Genomic DNA, 18,839 nt, shown 5'->3' with positions numbered 1-18,839 from the left:
TCTTTAAACATATAGTTCTCAGCAGATAAGGGATTATGTATGTACATATAGTCCCTACAAATTTTTGGCAACAATTTTGGAAATCAGGCAAGTAATGCCCTAAAACTTTAGATCAGTTGCCAAAAAGTCAATAGCACTGAGTATTGATGGAACTGTCCGTAAAAATAGAACATATTGTTTTCATTTTTCAAAAAACACTTTTCGTGGTGACAAAAAGCTTTAGTTTATTTTTAAAACAATTGTCTTCCAATAGTTTATGTTCGAAAAAATCCAAAGCAATAGGTATCAACATCTTGAGAAGAAACATTTGCATGAACTGGGCAAGAGATTTATGTGATTTATATTAATCAAGACTAGCATATTACATTCAAATGTAAAAATTTCGCGCCCAATTTGAAAAGAGAAACTGATTAATGTGTTATTACACACTTATTTTCCACGCACTATTTCCAATACCGCTGCCCGCCGAATTCAAAATAAAACACAAACATTTAAAATAGTTTCATTGTTTATCTAAAAAATATATATATGAATAAGGTAATTGCTTACATTTCGTTTTGTTTGCTTTAAATATTGTTTAAATCAAGGCAATATGCACTTAACCATTCAGTATATAAGCAGAATACGATATTTTAGTCGTAATTTGAGATTAAAAACTAATTCACACCAGGTAGAATCGACTTTAGGAAATCATTCAAAATAATTGACTGTTCGAAGGGACATAAAGTAACCTATAGAGATATTCTTCAAAGTTAAAGTAAAATTAATAAAACTTTTAAATAAAACTTCGTAAAATTTTTACGAAAAACGTAGTGAAATTATATAGATAGAATATAAATATTCATATGAATTAATATGTCATAAGGAAACCATTATAAAATGTGCGAGGATTTGAAGGGAAAATCATACAGTACTTAAGCTAAATAGGACAAATTATAAATGATTTCTTTATGTCATCGACCAAACCCTATTATACACACCCAGATATACTAATGTTATCCCAAACTTTTGAGGTTTGCAATAGCAAAAGCACGCCTGATAGTTAAGCGGATCTTAAGCACTTTAAGATATAAGATGCCGTTTACTAGTTTAGTTATGGCCATTGGTAAGATCAACGCCTCCGCAGGCACCTTCGCCGTCGGAAGTGCTGGTGCTACCATTGCAACCATTTGAAATTCCATTTGTGGGTGTGCTGACGATCTTCAGGGATCTCAAGGACTTTGTTGCCCCGGCCAAACCCACAACATTGTCCTCCTCATCCGAGGATGCGTCGGATAGCTGGCGGGGCGACAGGCGGCAGCCGCGCTGAATATATTGAGTCAATCGATCCACGGAGGCCAAGATCAGGCCGAGGAAAGGAGGCGAGGGCTTCAGGGGCCGCGACAAGTACTCTGGATGGTATTGCGTGGCAACAAAATAGGGATGCCCGCTGAGCTCAATGATCTCCATTCTGGTTTTGTCCACGTCGGTGCCCACAAATCGCATGCCTTGCTCTTCCAGCCGCGGCACATATTTAGGATTAACCTCGTAGCGATGCCGATGACGCTCCTCCACGGTTTTGGGATTTCCGTACAACTGGCGAATGAGACTGGGGCCATCAGCGAAAACTGTTGTTCGCTTGCCCAAACGCATAGTGCCACCCAATTGACCCGTGTGATGCTCTGGCATGTCGATGACCAAGGCATTGGCTGTGTTCGGGTCGATCTCTGTGGTGTTTGCATCCTTCAGACCAAGTTTACTGCGTGCGAATTCAATCACCGCTGCCTGCAGACCCAAGCAGATGCCAAGCAATGGCTTTCGATTCTCTCGCGCCCACTGACACGCACGAATTTTGCCCTCCATTCCACGGGAACCGAATCCACCGGGCACCAGGATGCCATCGCTTTCGCATAGTTTCTGCCACTCCTTGTGGTACTTGCTCGGCTCCGACTGTAAAGTTTCCTCCTCCAGCAGGCACGACTCGATGAAGACCAGTTCCAGTTTGCGATTTACAGCCAGGGCGGCATGTTGCAGGGCTTTAACCACGGAGGCGTACGAGTCCGTGAACTTGGTGTACTTGCCCACAACGGCTATGCAAACTTCACGGCGAACGGTCTCCGTGCGACGAGCCAAATCACGCCATTGCTGCAAGCATCTAAAAGTAACAAGAAATACGTGGTTAGTTAACTTGCTTTCAGGGTTTCCAGATAGACTGTAACTTACTTGGTCCTCTTGCTCATGTCGATATTGAGCTGTAGGCGCTCATTTAGGTATTCTATAACTCCATTCTGCTCCATCAGCAGCGGAACATGATAAATGGAGTTCAAATCGTGGATGCATATCACCTGATCCGGGCCCACATGACAGAAGTTGCTGATCTTCTCCTTGACCTCCAGCCCAATGGGTTTCTCCGATCGGCAGACAATCAAATCGGGACTCAGACCGCATCCTCTTAGTTCCCTGACCGAGCTTTGAGTGGGCTTTGTCTTGGGTTCTCCAGTGGCCTTGGGCAAGGGAACCAGCGACACATGGGCCAAACAGAAGTTCTCTCTCTTCACGCGGAACTGAAACTGACGAAAGGCCTCTACGAATGGCATGCCCTCGATGTCACCAATCGTACCTCCCAGTTCCACAATGCACACCTGTGGCTTCGAAGATCCCTGCACGGGTGTCTGGGCCACGCGCTCCACCCATTCCTGAATGGCATCAGTGATGTGTGGGACAACTGTAAGGGAAACAAAGTTAAATTACCAAATGTTTCCAGTTACAAAGGTCTTTTAAGTGGCTTTATGGACAAGGATAAAGGATAAGAATGGGGATCTGAACTAGTTCGCTCACTCACCTTGAACAGTTTTGCCCAAGTACTCGCCAGTACGCTCCTTCTCAATGACCAACTTGTAAATTTTCCCGGTGGTTATGTTGTTGTCCCGATGCAGGGTAACATCCAAAAACCTTTCATAGTTTCCCAGATCCAGATCCACCTCGGCTCCATCGTCCAAAACGTAAACCTCACCTGCGGAAAAAGGAATACAATTAATACGTGGTTTCAATAAATTGTGGACCACCCTTCTTAGTGAAAATGAAAAGAACTGAAAACATTTTAATGTTACATTTTTATTTCCAGGGTATTTGTGCTTAGGCGTAAATGGCGCACTCCCAGCTTTCCTTGGAGTGGCGCTCAACTAGAAATCAATCAAATAGCATGGCATGGACACGAACTAAGAATAATGCTTACGATCTAGGCTAGTGGGCGTATGTACAGTCTTGAGCTTAATCTAGGCGTTCTGAGCTGTTTCACTACTTGGACTCCTCGAGATCCTCTTTGTAGAGTTCCTTGAAGATGAGCTTTTGTATCTTGGTGCGTATGCGCAACTTCTGAGCAGCGGTCAGCTGCTTCATGTACGGATGCAGACTGAGCAAGTAGTGGTAGTCATCGTCCTCTGGGACGAGCGGAGTGTCCATTGTCGAGGACCCATTAAAGTTGCTATCCTCGGAGAGACGCGGCCGCTTTAGCTTTAGGGCGGGTATCAGTCCATTAGCATAGGAGTGTTGAGTGAAGCTCAGGTGATCTGCGTTTCCTCCTACAGCAGAGGAGGCTCCGAAGTCCTCATTTCGGTCTTTGGCCGCAAGATGAGCTGCTGCCAGAGTGGCCAGCGGATGGTGTGCTTTGTTGTATAGTGGCGGTGGCGACACAGATCTTTTTCCCCCCATTGGCGCTCCGTTCGAAGATACAGATGACGCGGATGTGGTCGTTGCCGGCGCCAAAACAGCTGCTGAAGCTGGTTGTTGTACTTGTGCGGATGTGGTGGTCACCATTGGCGGTGGCGAACAGTGTGCGGCTGGTGGTTCCACCAGCACTTGAAGTGCGGGTGCCACTGGAGATATCTGTTGCTGTGGTGGAGGTGGCTTTCTGCTCAAATCTTCCGCCTCCTTTTCCAGCTCCATCAACTGCGCGCGAAGTAATCCGGCCTTGATTAAAGCGTGCTGATGTGCCTCTTCTTGGGCCCGCAAAGCTCCGGTGGCCAGTGGTGTGGTGCTCACTTGATTCATCTGATGGGCAGCCGGTGGCGTGGGCATTGTTTCCTCCATAGTGGCTTCGCTAGCCTCACCGTCCGCCTCCAATTCCTCCTCGTCGTAATCCTCGTCGCTGTCCTGCAGGCGACGTATTAGACCGTTTGTTAAATCCGGTTCCACTACAGTCTTTTCGCAGTCCTCGCTTTGCTGGTTGAAGTAAAATGACTGATCCTGTTCGTTCTTTGGCAAACGATGACGCATGTGATCAGCTATAGAAAGTGATTCCCTTTTATTAAAGTAAATATTTGCATTAATCTAACTCACTTAGAAACAACAATGCGTAATAGTGCAGCCATTTGGACTCAAAGGTGGCCGGATCCACCATAAAATCACCGTTATCCGCCCGAGGTATCCTTTTATACTCCACTCGGAAATTGTCTCGAAGTCCCTTCCACTTGGCCTTGAGAACGATCTCTGGGAGAGAGAGAGTGGGATAACGATAGAAACCGCTTTGTTCGCGCGGGGAGTCATTGTCAGTGTTGCCAACTTGGCTAATAACTCGCCAAATCTGATTAGAACAGGAAACTACTCAGTTTAGCTATTGTATGTAAGATTTTAATTTAATTTAATTTAAAATTTCTTTCTTTAAATAGTTTAAAATACGTTTTACTAAGGTTTTGAAAATATACTTTTTTGGAAAGATTTCTCATGTGAAATAGGTTTATTTTAATCAAAAACAAATATTAAAACCTTTTTCGCCCTAAACATTTGATTGCATTTATATGTTAACTTTATTAAATTTGGCTACTTTTCAGTTAAACGGATTCTTATCGAATTTCGGTTGGCAACACTGTTCTGGGAACTCCTTTTGTCCACATGCTCCACTTACTTGGCAGCTTGTGCGCACCGCTCAGCTCGTCCCACATCTGCTCGAGGAAGGCCTTGTTGCAGTGGAAGTTGCGGTTCCAGATGGCCGGCCGCTCCTCGATGTCGTGAATAAACTGCTCCACATTGAGCACGATGGTGGACTTTTTTGGCGCCATCTTAGCGCGCTCAAAGCGATTGAGTGAGTTTTATATATAATTTTTGTGTTACTCTTTTTTCTCTGTTTCGCGGGCACACTTTTTTTTTAATGGGTAGCTGGCTGTACGGTGCTGTTTCACTTGTCCGCTCAGCTAACGGTGAATTGCAATTGCATGCTCAAAACGGCACACACACGCGCACATAGACACCACTAACCAAACTCACTGAGAGAAATGAGAGGAATGAAGAGCATTAGTCGGCTTCTTGACCACTCACTAAAGCCATCCCGCTCCCACCCACGACAAGTCAGTTGCGATCCCCGGCCATCAATGAGCAGCCAGTGCTCCCCAAACTGTTAACACAATAACTTCATTAGGATTCCATCCTTGGGCTTAGGCCCAAAATCGAGCTGGGCGACAGGAAATGCCACGCTGCTCGCTCCGCTCCACTCTGCTTCCCATCGTCCATCTCCCTTCCGCGCACTCTGCTCCCCAGCCAGAAGCAGATGAAGAAGACGACGCGGCAGGAAAGAAGCAGCGAAATCAAATTATAAACACGCCAGGGCGAGCGAGAGGGCGCGGGGCAGACAGGAACCGACGGCGATGAGCGACGACCGAGAGACCAACCAACCAGCCAACGGTTACTCCACGAGCCTGCCTGCCTGCCTGTGCCTGCGACTGCACCCCGCTCCCACTCCCACTCCCGATTACGCTGCCGGTTCCGCTGACTCTGTCTCTCCTTGCTCCCCTCCCTCCAACACTGGACTGCATACACTTGAAAAAACAGGTGAATGATTTAGGTATTGAATTTGCAAGGGGTTCACGCATTAAGCATGTGAACTTCTTTACTTAAAATCCGTTTAAGAATTAAACATTTAAAGCAAATGTCTTCATATATATTGGATTTAAAAAACCTTGAATTATAAAAAACTAAAATGTATTGTCTTGCTTGCATATGTACACATATGAATATTATTGATAAGAAAGTGTTGGACTCGCTCCTGAATTTCACGAGCAATAAACTAAATCACCCAAAGGTCTATACAAATTTCGTAGTGCTCCTTTCCACAACTAATTACCATATGCCCATTCCCACCCCAACGTTTTCTCCGAGTGCATTGTCTGGCCCCAGTGCATCGGTGTGGATGTGGACATGTGGTGATTGTGTGAGTGAGTCAGGCGCAGGCGGCGGCATTCAGTCAGTCATGCAAAAATGTTTGCCGTGCACAGAGTGCGAAATACTAAAAACGGCAGCGTGTGGAGTGTGGAGACTTTGGATTGTGTGAGGGGGAGGGGCAGGCGGCAGGGAGCAGGGGCCACAAGGGGAGCGGATGCGAAGGCACAGGCCGCAAAGCATACATATACATATACATACATATGTATGTATGTATATTCCAGCGAGCAAAAGCAATTTCTGGCGGCAGCTAGAGCTTTGCTGCAGGCACCGCACCGCACAGCACCACACAGCAGAGCAGAGCGGAGCGGAGCAGAGCAGAGCAGACAAGAGACCGACCAGAAGACCAAGCCAAGCCAAGCCAAGCAAGCCAAGCCAGACAAATAATGCGTCACGTTGCGCAGTCGTTAAATTTTCGTTTTCGTCGTTGCCGTTGCCGTTTTTATGGGCAAAAACTGCCGGCGACAGTGTGTTTCACTGCTGCTGCTGCTGCTGCTGCTGCTGCTGCCGTTGCTGTTGTTGTTGTTGCTGTTAGGTGAGGGCAGGGTGAAAAATTGTGGGGGGATATCGGGGTTGGAAAAGCGGGCTGAAAAGCTGGCCCAGCTGCTGTCGAGGTGATTGGGAGCTGGGCAACTAACAGCTCCTCTGCTGGTAGCCAAGAATTTCACAAGTTTCGACCCGCCGTGGAAAGTTATGAGGCCTCCTCACAAACACACACACGCACACTCGATTTTTTTTTTCGTTTTTTGAACTGGAAGCTGTTTGGCTAGGAAATTGGCAGCTAAGTGGACTAACACTGTGGGGATTTGGAAATCGTTTCCTCAACTTTGATTTTCCGCTTGCTTATCAGCGAGAGTAAAGTGAAGGAAACAAGAGATAAGAGCGTTTCTTCGGCTGAATAACTATACTATTTATAGGTCAGATCTTGCATAAAGGCGATGTATTGATCGAAATGAAAGAAAGAATGTGAAGTTGGAAATCTTCAGAACACTGCCAACTCTCTTTTTGGTTAACCCATGTAAAGCTGATGGAGTGTGGAAGATTCAGATTGCATTTAAATATGGTAATTTACATTACAATGTTAATTTGGTAACCTGCAAGATAACAAGGCTTGAAAACTACTTTTAAACTTATTAGGAATGCTAAAGCGTCTTGTTACGTAAAAAATACTTTTTTAATATAAGGCTGCTTTAAAATGAACTTTATTCATAATTATTCTCCTTTCCTTAAGAATTTCATTTTAGTTATTTACTCTTCCTCGTAGCTTCACATACCAGCTCATCTGATCTGTAATCCATATATGCATAGGTTTTAGTGTTTCCCCCTTATCTTCAAACTCCCCCTCTCTTTTTTGGCAAACTATTCTCTTTCCTTGTCTCTCACAAAACTTTAATTTCCATCACTTCCCCCATCTCGCTTCAACTATCATTGAAATTTGCCCAGGAATCAGGAACCGAGAAAGATGGGCTCAGAGGGGGAGTGAGGCAATAAACCATATAGTTTGCTCTATAAAATCAATAAAACCCACGCACACACGTGTGCGTGTCACACTCGCTAGCACACATATGCAAAAATTAGCGCGCCAGGAGTCGCAACTAACGGGACATGTGGGTGGTTTTCATGGGGTGGTGAATCAGTGGGTGGTCAATGTGTATGTTTGTATGTGTGTGTATGTGTGTATGTTTCTGTTACCGCCAAAGTTTATAATAATCGAAAAGTTTTTTGTGCGCCCGGTCAGCCGCGCCGGCCCGTATATTCCGTTATGTCCCGAGAGCGTTTTCCACGAGCGCGAATGACAAGTCGAGAAGCCGAATTGCGGAATTGCGAATTCCCGAACCAAAATGCGAACCACTGCTGATTGCAGTCAGCTTACAACTGAAATTGAAAATTCAGCAGAGCAAAGTGCGAAGCGCCGCTGCTTCTGCTGCTGCTGCTGGCGGCTGTCGCAGCGTTGTTGTTGCTGCTGTTGCTGTTGCTTTTGCCTTTGCTGCCGTTGACGCGCCGCCACCGCTGCCGCACACAGGCCGCCCGCTCTGCCCCTGCCCCCACCACCTCTCTCCCCTCACACTGTCTCTCTCACACTCCCCACCCTCCCTCTGACCCATCGGCTATTTGCCACTGCGACAGGCTGCAGTCAAGCCATCCGCCATCAGGCCGAGAGCCATGAGCCATGAGCCAGCCAGCCAGCCAGCCAGTCAGCCAGCAGGCCGTGTTCAGGCCCAGGCCCAGTCGCAGTCGTAGTAGTCCCATTCCCATTCGCACTCCCGCTCCCCTTCGCCGTTCCCACTCCAAATTCAAATCCCCGGCCAGGTCCACAAGCCCCCCAAAAGCCAAGCGAGCCAGCCAGAGCCACCAGCCAGCCAGCCAACAAAACGTGCCAACTAGCGGCGGCAGCTGAAACGACGCCAGCCAAACAGCCAACAGCCACCAGCAGCAGCAGGCAGGCAAAATAATATGAAAAAAAAAAACAAAAAAAGTAATAAAGGCCTTCTAGGGAGAACGAAAATGATGATACTCTTGCCTTGAATATCCAAATGCTTGAACTATATATGAATGTATGTACATAGCTAATTGTGGGGAAACGTCAAGTCTCTGATTAGATTTGTAAAAAATCAATCGCAATAAGGAGTCAATGAGGATTCTTACTTATCTCTTAGTTATCAGTGTTAAAATACAGCTAAGTATGGATACACATATACGCAGCTAAAACCAGTTGGGAGTTATAGCGTCGCAAGGCTATAGGACAAATTCTTTGCTTATATCGTTGATTAATTCCGACTAACAACAATGAAGGTATTAATTAGTACTAGCTCTGCTAGTACTATATCAAATATAATCTTAAGAGATATGATCCCTGAGGTTCCATTACTGAGTTTTAGTATTAGAGTATATTAAAGATACTGGATGAGAGATGCAATCATAATATTGGGAAAAGGATCATAATTTTAGATACCAAATGAGTACATTAAAGATACTGCATGGGAGATCTAATCCTCGCATTCTTCTCGCACCCGAATGTCCAAGCACACGTCAAACTGGCAATACCCACCGGAAAAGAGAGGGCATGAGAAGCGCACACTGAAACGCAAAAAACGCCAGCGAGGAGGCGCAGGCCATCCGATGGGCGGAGTGGCGGAAGGAGGGGCAGTGGGGCAGAGCAGTCAGCAGGCTGGCAGTTAAGTTCAGTTTCAGGCGAGAGCCAAAGCCACGCCACAAGCTTTTGCTTTTGCTTTTGCCGGCGCGACACATACATGCGTACACAATGTGTGTGTGTGTGCTTGTGCGCTGCAGAGAGGGGGAGGGGCGTTCGAACGAGGGGGAGGTGAAGAAGCGCGCACAAACGCTAAAAACGGCCGCCGCCATTTGCTTCGCTCTGCTCGCTTCTGGCTCCCCGTGTTGTTGCTTTTGCCTCTGCTGCTTTTGGGCATATTATTGCCGGCTATCCAGCACACGCACACCAACACACTCACCCAGAGCCGCATGGCCACACAAACACATGCGAGAGAGAGCCAGCCGCGCTGTCTGTGTGAGGTGGAGCCGGTGGCCTGCTCTCCTCCAGCTCCTCTCTGCCCCCGTGCTTCCTCTCCTTCCTTTGCTCTTCCTGTCCTGCCTGCCTGCCTGGCTGCCTACTGCATGCTCAGCCAACAACAATCAACGCGCGGAAGCGAGCGAGCTAGCGAGCGAAAAGCATAAACCATGAAGAGAGCGAGTGCGGGGTGCATGGGTAACGTGTGCGGGCGGGGGCGCGGGCGGAAGAGAGGAGGCTCGTTAAAATCACGCGACAGGAGGCAGCGGCGGCGGCAGCAGCAGCACCAGAAGAAGAAGAATCAACGGGGGCGGTGCAACAAACGCCGGGCAAAGCGAATCGATGTGAATTTGGCTGTGGCTCCACGGCTACCGCTCTTCCTCTTCCCTCTGCGCTCTCCTCTTCACACTTTCTCCCCTACCCTACCCGGCCATCGCCCGCTCATAGCTTCTCTGCTTCCTTTTCCCCCTTTCCCTCCCATCCTTCTACCACTTCTTCTTCTTCTGGCGCCTGTCGCTCAGACACCGTAAGTGTGAGGTGGGTGGCGTTGGGTGGAAAAACGGAGGTGGCTGGCAGCGAGGTCGTAATACAACGCTGTATTGTAAGGGGCAAGTGCGATTGGCCGGCCGCACCGAATTTTCCGATTTCATTTCTCACAATTAAGCAACAGAATGGCGCCCCCAGTTGCATAATCGCCGTTCGCGATTCTTTTATGAATCTTCTCTAAGCGTGGATTATTATTATTGTAAATCTAAATATGAATATTTCGTTCAATCAATTTAATGGCGCATAACATGCTCCTGACTTTGCACTTGGTAAGTTTATTGGTACGAAAAGGTAAATTATAATATTTTAAGTTATAGTTTGCAGTTGAAGTATACGTGTTCAACAATATTTGGGAAAGATTACTCAATGGTTTTGGTAAGATAATTTTACAAATTTGGTAAGTAAAAATTCGCTGGGGTTTTATTTCTTTACCACTATCTAACAAAGTTATTTTCTCTCATGAAGAATAAGTTTGTTTATACCTTTAAAGAGTTTGGGGAACTTATATTATTACTATAGTTTGAATTCATTAAAGTATGTATTATTATCAGAGATTTTTACGGTAGCTGAACGGATCCGTAAGAAAAAAAGTAAGAACACACTTTTTTTGCAATTACTTACTACGTATCAGTAATTAGTAACTTAGTTGCTGAAACCAACGAAAAGGCGGAAAATTTAACTAACGGCTACTGTGTTCCGTAACTTCCCTGCTGTCCAATGCAATTACTTAAGGCGATCCATAAGCTATGCTTAAAGTTGCAAGTTATGGCAAGTGGGCAAACTTTCGGCCAGACGCAAGATTGAAGCTTATGAAGCCATAGAACACACACGTACACACGCACACACACAGCCACGTGCGGGACCATCAGTTAACCGTGGTGTCTGTGCACTTGTGCCTGTGTGCGTGTGCGCCGCAAATGAGGGGGCGGAACTGAGGCAGGCGTGGCCGAGGGGCGGCGATGGGAGGCAGCCACTCAACCTCAGACGCCAGCAACGCGTAGCAACGGTCACATCCTGCTGGCGAGCTGCCGTTGGAGAGTTGGGCTGTAGAGCCGCCACAGCGAAATGGTATTTTCCATTTAATTTTTGCACACTCGCACACACGCACAAAAGCTCGCACACTCGGGCCATATGTATATGGGTGCAGTGGGGCTTCGGTAATTACAATTGAGAAAAATCAGTATTCCAGCAAAACCTGCGGTCATCAAATTATGTTTTCTATAATTTAAATAATTTTCACTAAATCCACTTTCTCTCGGCTCACATTTACTAAACAGAAGTTAACCATAAAGTAGCAAATCCCCAAGAAATTGGAGAAAATAACCCACAAATGGAGGCTATATGTTTATTTACAGATGTGCACACATATTTATTACATTTAAAGTGCACGGCTATAGTGTCTATCATAGTGAGTTACTACTGTATGTGGCAGCACACGCACAAGGCGGAGCAGGAGCGTGAGCAAGAAAAAGGAGGAAGAGGAGCAGCAGAGCAGTCAGAGGTGGCACCAACAACAACAACAATAAAAACAGCTACAGCAACACGGCAGCAGCAGCAACAGCAGAGGCCCAAGCATTATTGTCGTCGCGAAACGAAACGTGAGCGTAACGAATGCGCAAGCAGAAATCCAGCAACAAAGCAAATGCAGGCCAAAAAGAAGGTGGAAGCGAGAGGGGGGCTGCAAGAGGGGGGCGGCAGTTAATGGCGCACAGGCAAAGAGCAACAGCTGCTAACGATGTTGACGCGCCGATGACGGCCGCACAACCAAATGGGCAGACAGAGCTGCGAAAGAGAGGACAAAGAGGATGATGAGTGGGGGGAAGAGGAGGAGGGCAAGCGGAGAGCACAAGAGCTTGGCTCTTTTATGGCTAAAAACGCTAATGTGACCGATGGATCTTGGTGGTGGATGTGGGGGCAAGGGGAGTGGGGGAGGGAGCATGACGGAGCGCAAAGCACGCGCAAAAAGCCCAGGCGGCAAGAACAACAGCAACAAAAGCACTCGGCAGCTAGAAGAAGACACCCTCGAAAGATGGAAGACCGCAGCGGCCAATATGGCGACCCTTGCCATTTCCCTTTCCACTTTCCCTCCCCCACCCATATCAGCCATCTTCGCACCCACTCACACTCACACTACCGAAATTAACGCAAAACAAATGAAGCACACGCATGTGCCGCTGCTTCTGCCGCAGTCGCAGTCGACGTCGGCAGCGAACTCAAACGCGCAGCAACAAGAACAGCCGCAACAAATGAGCAGAATTGCATTTTGTGCATTTCGACCCCCAAAAAGTGGAAGCTGGGCACAAAAATGCAAATGACAGGCGGCAGACAGTAATCCCCAATGAGTGGGGGTGGCCAAAGCGTGGGTGGTGGGTGGTGCGTTGCGAGAGGGGGACGGACTAACCGCCCTTTCCACTCATCGAAGGTGCTTCGGTCTATTTACACCACTCAAAGTGAGTCATAATTGATACGGTGAGTAGATTATAGCTGCAAAAATCTATTATAATGAGTAATAACTGGTTCACCTATAGGTAGTTACCAGGTACCCGTTTTTATATTGGTTGTGATAAAAAGATTGTTACCCTGATAAACCATTCAACTGGCTTTAAAATACAAAACAAAACAATTTATTTGTACTTAAAGATATTCCTTTTTAAAACTTCCTTCCCGCAAATCAAATTAATAGTCTCTGTTAAGTTCACGCATAAACTAACCGCCATAAGCAAATAGAACGTTATCTATTCCACGGCGACATCACGTTTTTTGCTTTCACTTTAATTTATGTATTTAATCGCACGTGTAGAGCGGCCTCGCAAATCGTGCAGGTCAACGCTGCGGCACATGTCACACACACATGCATATGCACAAAGGTAGGCGCCCACCACCCAAACACACTCGCATACACACGCAGGCAAACAAACGCACCGTAATTGCATTGGCACGTTGCATAAATACATTTGCAAGTGTGTGTCGCTGTTGCCGTTTATTTATTTAACGTTGTTGTTATTGTTGCTGGCGCCATTTTGGTGGAGGAAGTTCTTTTTTTGGGGAGGAGAGGAGGTGGGAGAGAGAATGTGGGCGCGAGTGAAAAGTGAGTGAGTAAACAGATCAACAAGAGAATGCTCAATGTACAGTAAACTTTTGCAACAGATACAAGGAAGCTAATTGTATTGAAAATATTTGTAATATTTAATATTTTTAATAATATATATAATAATAATATAGTCTTATTTCATGTTCACTGGATGCCTGCAATTTTGTATGCAATATTAAATTAAGAAATAGTTGTACAAATTTCCAAACTTCTTCAGTACTTTCGCAAATACCTTATCATATACCTTATAATAAAACATAATCTAAAAGAGCTTAATATTAAGTTTAGATAAGAAACGAAAAACTTTTATTCCACAATTCGATTTGTCAGTCATCGTTGAATCGCCAGCAGCTTTGGATCAGTTTCAATCGTTTTAAAGTGCACCTGTGTGAAGTTTCCCTTTTTTCACAATCAAACAAATAAAAGCACTAAACGGAGACAAACAAAGAGAGCAAAACAAAAATAAGAAACAAACGAGGAAAGCAGAGCAAGTCAAACGGACAGAAAAAAACTTTCATTTTCAATGTCAAGCAACAATAACAACAACCAAAATGTCTACCGGTTGAGGGAGTCGTTTTTGTGAACAGAGAGCCACAAACAGAGAGCGGGATAAAGAAAAAGAAAGAGAGAAGGTGAGAGAGATCTAACTTAATATTTTTTTGCAAAAGAGCACGAACATTATTGTAGCAATTGCTTGCTCCATCTGTTGCCAGGCGCGTTTATTTCTTTTTAATTTCTGACTTAATTTGTTTATAAACAAAACTTAATTGTCAAAGTCCAAGATTTCAAAACACGTGCATTTGTTGCTGATTATCAGAGAGCGAGAAAGAGTGGGGATATGAAAAACAGCTGACGACTGCTATGTCTAGTTATCTCGTTCACTCTTCACCGCGCAAAACGGTAAACACGTCTCTCATTTATTTACACTAAAAGAAAACAGTTTCTGCACATGTTTTTATATGATACCAGATGATACAAGCACCCTATTTTCAGAACAAATTAGTTTTCCGCCTAATTACACTTTTCCATCTGAAATATCGCGCAACTTAGTTTAACTTTAAATTTAATATTGAATAATGTCATTAGAATCAATGACATTTTCCGTGGATTATTTTTCTGTCCTCTCTTAAACACAATACAAGTAATAAGTGTTTTAAGGTTACTTATGTTATTTTAATGACAATTAACATAAGTATTTGTTTTTGCTCATCATTGTTTTTGGCGGGAGAGCGCTTTTTGCCTTGCTTGGTAACACTGCCACATCGCACGCTTTCTCCCTCTCGCTCACGCCATGTGGTTACAACCAGCCGCGTGACCTTTGACAACAACAACTGCTTGCACCTTACAACAATAGATGCACATACTGGCAGACACTTGCCAACACACACGCACACACACTCACTCTCACACAGATGGGCAAAATATTGAAAAATTGCCAAAATAAGAGACCAGACATTTCCCGAATGTCGAAAGCAATATATACTATACCACATATAATGGGAAAGAGCTTTTAAAAACTCACCATGCTCATAAGGCGAAAAGGTTCCAGCATCTATATTGATATAGGGGTCAATCTTGATCGAGGTGACATCCAGACCACAGGATTTCAAAAGCGTTCCGAACGAGGAGGCAATCACACCTTTTCCCACTCCGCTGATGACGCCGCCTGTGACTAGGATGTACTTCATCTTTTCGTCTCGCATTTCGAACCTTGGGATTAATAAATCTCGCGAATTATCGTATTACCCGAATCGATTCGCGTTGGACACTCAATCTGCCGTTATCTGAGCTGCTTTGAGCAACAATTGCGCCGTTTATTTGCCTTTTGTTGCACGTGGTGCCCCGTATCGACAGATTTGTTCACGTATCTTTCGCGACGGAGGCGCCGGCGTATGACCAACATTTATTTTCAGCATAATACCAGTGACTCACAGTGTGTTGGTAAACACCACAAAACGCTCACATTCCGTTGCATTCAAATTCAGCCCGCTTTGGATAATAAACACGGATCAAATTTTAGCGAGGCGGTGAGGACTGTTGTTCACCCATTTATTTATTTATACGTATAAAGCAAACTTGAAATTGAAACCCTATATCACCAATGACCTATTAATCGTATAACTTCCAATTCTTTAAAAATAGTAATAAACCTTTGGCTTATTTGAATTTCATTTTACACTTTGTGTAGGAATTTCAGAATTTTTCCATTAAAATTGTATTTAAATCAGATGCTGCCCGGTAAATTTGTCATTTATAACAATTCAAAACATTCATAACAACTACATTAAATTTTCATTTTGTATTGTTAAACAGTATAAGAATAAAACCAAAATATTTACCAATTCATAATATAATAAACAACTCCAATTCCATTGCGCAAAGCATTAAATGTTGCATATTTATTCAATTTTAAGCGTAGGTATAAAAGAATTAGAAAACTTTGAAACTCTGTAAATGCGTGCCAAGCGAAAGCCTCTCCTGGATCAACCGGTTACTTGCTAGCCTCCTGCTGCTCGAACAAAGGATACTGCTCGGTGACCTTCTCCCAAGTGGTTCTCGCCGTTGCCAAGTCCTTGACCACGCCCACAACCTCCTCCAGACCGACGCGCACCTGCTTCATTGTATTCCGATCCCGCAGGGTCACCGTATGCGGTTCCTTTAGAGTGTCGAAGTCCACAGTGATGCCATAGGGAATGGCAATCTCATCCGTGCGGGCATACCGCCTGCCAATGGAGCCGCTGGAGTCGTCCACCTTGTGCGAAAGTTCCGCCTTGGTTAGGGCAGAAGAAAGTTTCTGAGTATATGGTTGGAAGTCGGTGTTGTTGGACAGCGGCAGGATGGAGCATTTGATGGGCGCCACTAGAGGGGGCAGCGTGAAGTAGCACCGCTGCTCGTCGCCGTCGCGGCACTGGAAACTGTGCTCCAGCAGAGAGTACATAATGCGACCAATGCCGAACGAAGGCTCAACCACACTCGGTATGAACTCCTCCACATGAACCGTTTTCGTAGAGTGCTTAACGCTGATGGTATCCTTGCCGAGCTCGTGGCTTTGGCCATCGGCCGTGGTCAGTTTGTATTGTCCATCGCCAGACAGCTGTTCCTCCACCTTGGTTATCTCCTCCAGCGAAAGCTTAGCCAACGCATCCGTGATGTTCTTTGCCTCCTTCTTGAAGGTCTTGCCAAGAGCCTGCTTGTTGGGCACAATCTCGCTGACTTCCACAGTTTTGGGAGCCGGCAAACGCTTCTCGGCCACTAAACGCACGCCAGTGGCTGCCGTATGCTGTCCCAAATCGTAGGCACTGCGATCCGCACAACCTACACACTCCACCCATCCGTACGAGGTAAGGATCTCGGCATCCCAACAATCGCAGGCATAGTGAGCCATCTCATTGGACATGTGCTGCCGGAATCGCAAGCACTCCGGTTTGATACCAATGGCCAAAAGGAACTGCTGAATGCGGGCCATATAGTAACCAAGTGTCTCGTTGGCCACCAGTTTGGATGCTACTGCCTCGCCAATTTGCACCTGCGCGGCAGATTTTCCATCCATCTGGTTGCAGGCCGAGTAAAGGGTCAACTTCTCCGACTTGATGTTGCCAAATTTGGGATGGTCCTTGAGCACGGGATCGCAGAAATGTTCAATCTCCGCCATGGTGAACTCTCGCACACGGATCAAGCCCGATCGGGGTGAGATTTCATTGCGGAACGAGTTGCCAATTTGAGCCACTGCGAAGGGAAGCTTGCCCTGATTGAATTCCAGCAGTCGCTTGAAGTTGACGAAGATACCCTGGGCAGTTTCTGGCCGCAAGAATCCCTTCACCAAGCCAGTGGGTCCAATTTGGGTGGCAAACATCAGGTTGAACTCAATTGGTTCCGTTAAGTCATTGCCGGTTAAGGGAGATTTGATGTTGTACTTGGCCAGGACACCAGCCAATTCCTGTTTGTTCAGGCCATCCAGTTTGATGATAATGTCCTCGCACTCGGCCTGCAGGGCGGGTGTGGCATCCTTGGCCTTGGACAGCTTCTCCAAAGCCTGCTTGATGAGATGATCCAGGCGGAAACACTCGCCGGTCTTGACATCCTTGACCATCAGATCGGCGAATCGCTCCACATGACCGGAGGCTTTGAGCACAGGTTCCGGAGTCAGAATAGAACAGTCCACCTCCAGCATTTGCTCTTCGAGGGCGAAATACTGACGCCACAGGGCCAGAATGTTGGACTTGAGGGCACAGCCCATGGGTCCGAAGTCGTACTGGCCGGTGATGCCGCCATAAATGGCAAAACTTTGGTCGTAGAAGAAGCGACGCTTGAGAAGATCCTCCATCTTGGCGCGATCGAAGCTGACGACACTGGGGGTCAGGGCGAGCTCCTTGTCCTCCAGCAGCTTCTTGCGTGCCTTCAGCTCGGCTACTGCCTTCTTCACATCGATCTCGGGGGCACCCTTGGCCTTGAGCTCCCTCACCAGGTTACCCTGCTCCTGAACTCGTTCCCTCAATGGAGCCAGTTGGGCCTCAATCTCCGGATTCGACATGATGAACTCGGCAGCTGCGGATCTTAGTTTGACCTTTCTATTTTGCTTCTTGGTGCCCCAACTAGTGGTTGCAGCTGGTGTAGGCTGCAGCGGTTGCGTGGGTGGAGGTGGTGGTGGTGCGGCGGGAGTAGCTTTTGTGGTGGTGGTGCTAAAAAAGACTTTCGTGGCAATGTGCTCGCTCCACGTTGTTCTCGCAATCTGAGTTCTCGCGGCTGTGGTGGCGCTGCGCAGGTGGGGTAGCGCTTTCAACAACTGCAATGACATAAAGAGGCTTTTATTTTTCCAGCCGAAAAACGCGAATTTATGTAATAAACCGTCCAATTGGCAACTACTGCAATACCTTCACTTGCGGCTGCAATTTCGACTTGGATGAGTCTTTGTCGGCCGGCTTGCAGCACTGATTTGGCAGACGGTGCACAACACTGATAATGGTTAACAGAGCTCCTCAGCAATGCGCAATGTTGCGACTCGTAACAACATTTGCCAAATGTGACAAGGATAGTTCGGTGTTATAATAGATAATAGTCTTCAATCTTTACTTTTCAGTTCAATTAATGTTTGAACGTATGGTTCAACTTATTTAGATATTATTGTATTGCTATTAGTTATCTTATAAAATGATCACAAAGTCACTGTTACCTTGTCAGCAACATCGATCACTTTTCGCTAACAGCGCGCTTTATTAACAGCACCTTCACGAGTTTTCCAACACAACAGTACATCGATATCGGGCAGGGCCTTCTGCGTTATCGATATCTTTAGTTTTTGTTTTAATTATGTAGGCGCAGCATTGCAGTCTGTTTTCTTGCGAGTTTTTCCCATATAATTTGCTCAATTTTGGTTTAGTTACGTCGAGCTCAAGTGCTACCCTAACCAATTGCTCAAACGTGCAGCGCTCAAATTGAAAAACAAGCGGTTAAAGCGCATAATAGAACAAGTTTTGTTGTTTTCTATTT

General features: G+C 45.9%; 2 protein-coding genes across 6 annotated transcripts; both read right to left on the bottom strand.

Moving 5' to 3' along the window:
• Nucleotides 1-490: 490 nt before the first annotated feature.
• LOC6534172 (CTP synthase) lies at nt 491-15,247 on the bottom strand. Of its 4 annotated transcripts, none has more exons than XM_015195004.3 (4): nt 14,875-15,247; nt 2,822-2,992; nt 2,203-2,704; nt 491-2,134 (listed from the first exon to the last, which is right to left on the bottom strand). In XM_015195004.3, the coding sequence occupies exons 1-4, from the start codon at nt 15,053-15,055 to the stop codon at nt 1,090-1,092; spliced, it is 1,899 nt and encodes a 632-aa protein (XP_015050490.1). In that variant the 5' UTR covers nt 15,056-15,247; the 3' UTR covers nt 491-1,089. The 4 variants fall into 4 exon arrangements, with proteins under 4 accessions (XP_015050490.1, XP_002094856.2, XP_015050489.1 ...); XM_002094820.4 differs by lacking the exon at nt 14,875-15,247 and adding an exon at nt 4,883-5,607; XM_015195003.3 differs by lacking the exons at nt 491-2,134; nt 2,203-2,704; nt 2,822-2,992; nt 14,875-15,247 and adding exons at nt 3,078-4,262; nt 4,318-4,467; nt 4,883-5,240; nt 7,882-8,133.
• Nucleotides 15,248-15,719: 472 nt separating this feature from the next.
• On the bottom strand, nt 15,720-18,357 carry LOC6534169 (glycine--tRNA ligase). Of its 2 annotated transcripts, XM_002094817.3 has the most exons (2): nt 18,224-18,357; nt 15,720-18,135 (listed from the first exon to the last, which is right to left on the bottom strand). In XM_002094817.3, the coding sequence occupies exon 2, from the start codon at nt 17,881-17,883 to the stop codon at nt 15,844-15,846; it is 2,040 nt and encodes a 679-aa protein (XP_002094853.2). In that variant the 5' UTR covers nt 17,884-18,135; nt 18,224-18,357; the 3' UTR covers nt 15,720-15,843. The 2 variants fall into 2 exon arrangements, with proteins under 2 accessions (XP_002094853.2, XP_039230325.1); XM_039374391.1 differs by lacking the exon at nt 18,224-18,357 and having other exon boundaries at nt 15,720-18,162.
• Nucleotides 18,358-18,839: the final 482 nt, after the last annotated feature.

Source organism: Drosophila yakuba, chromosome 3L (genome assembly GCF_016746365.2).
Source record: "Drosophila yakuba strain Tai18E2 chromosome 3L, Prin_Dyak_Tai18E2_2.1, whole genome shotgun sequence".
NCBI lineage: Eukaryota > Metazoa > Arthropoda > Insecta > Diptera > Drosophilidae > Drosophila > Drosophila yakuba.
The sequence above is the reverse complement of the archived record's forward strand: the minus strand, read 5'-3'. Positions and strand labels throughout refer to the sequence as shown.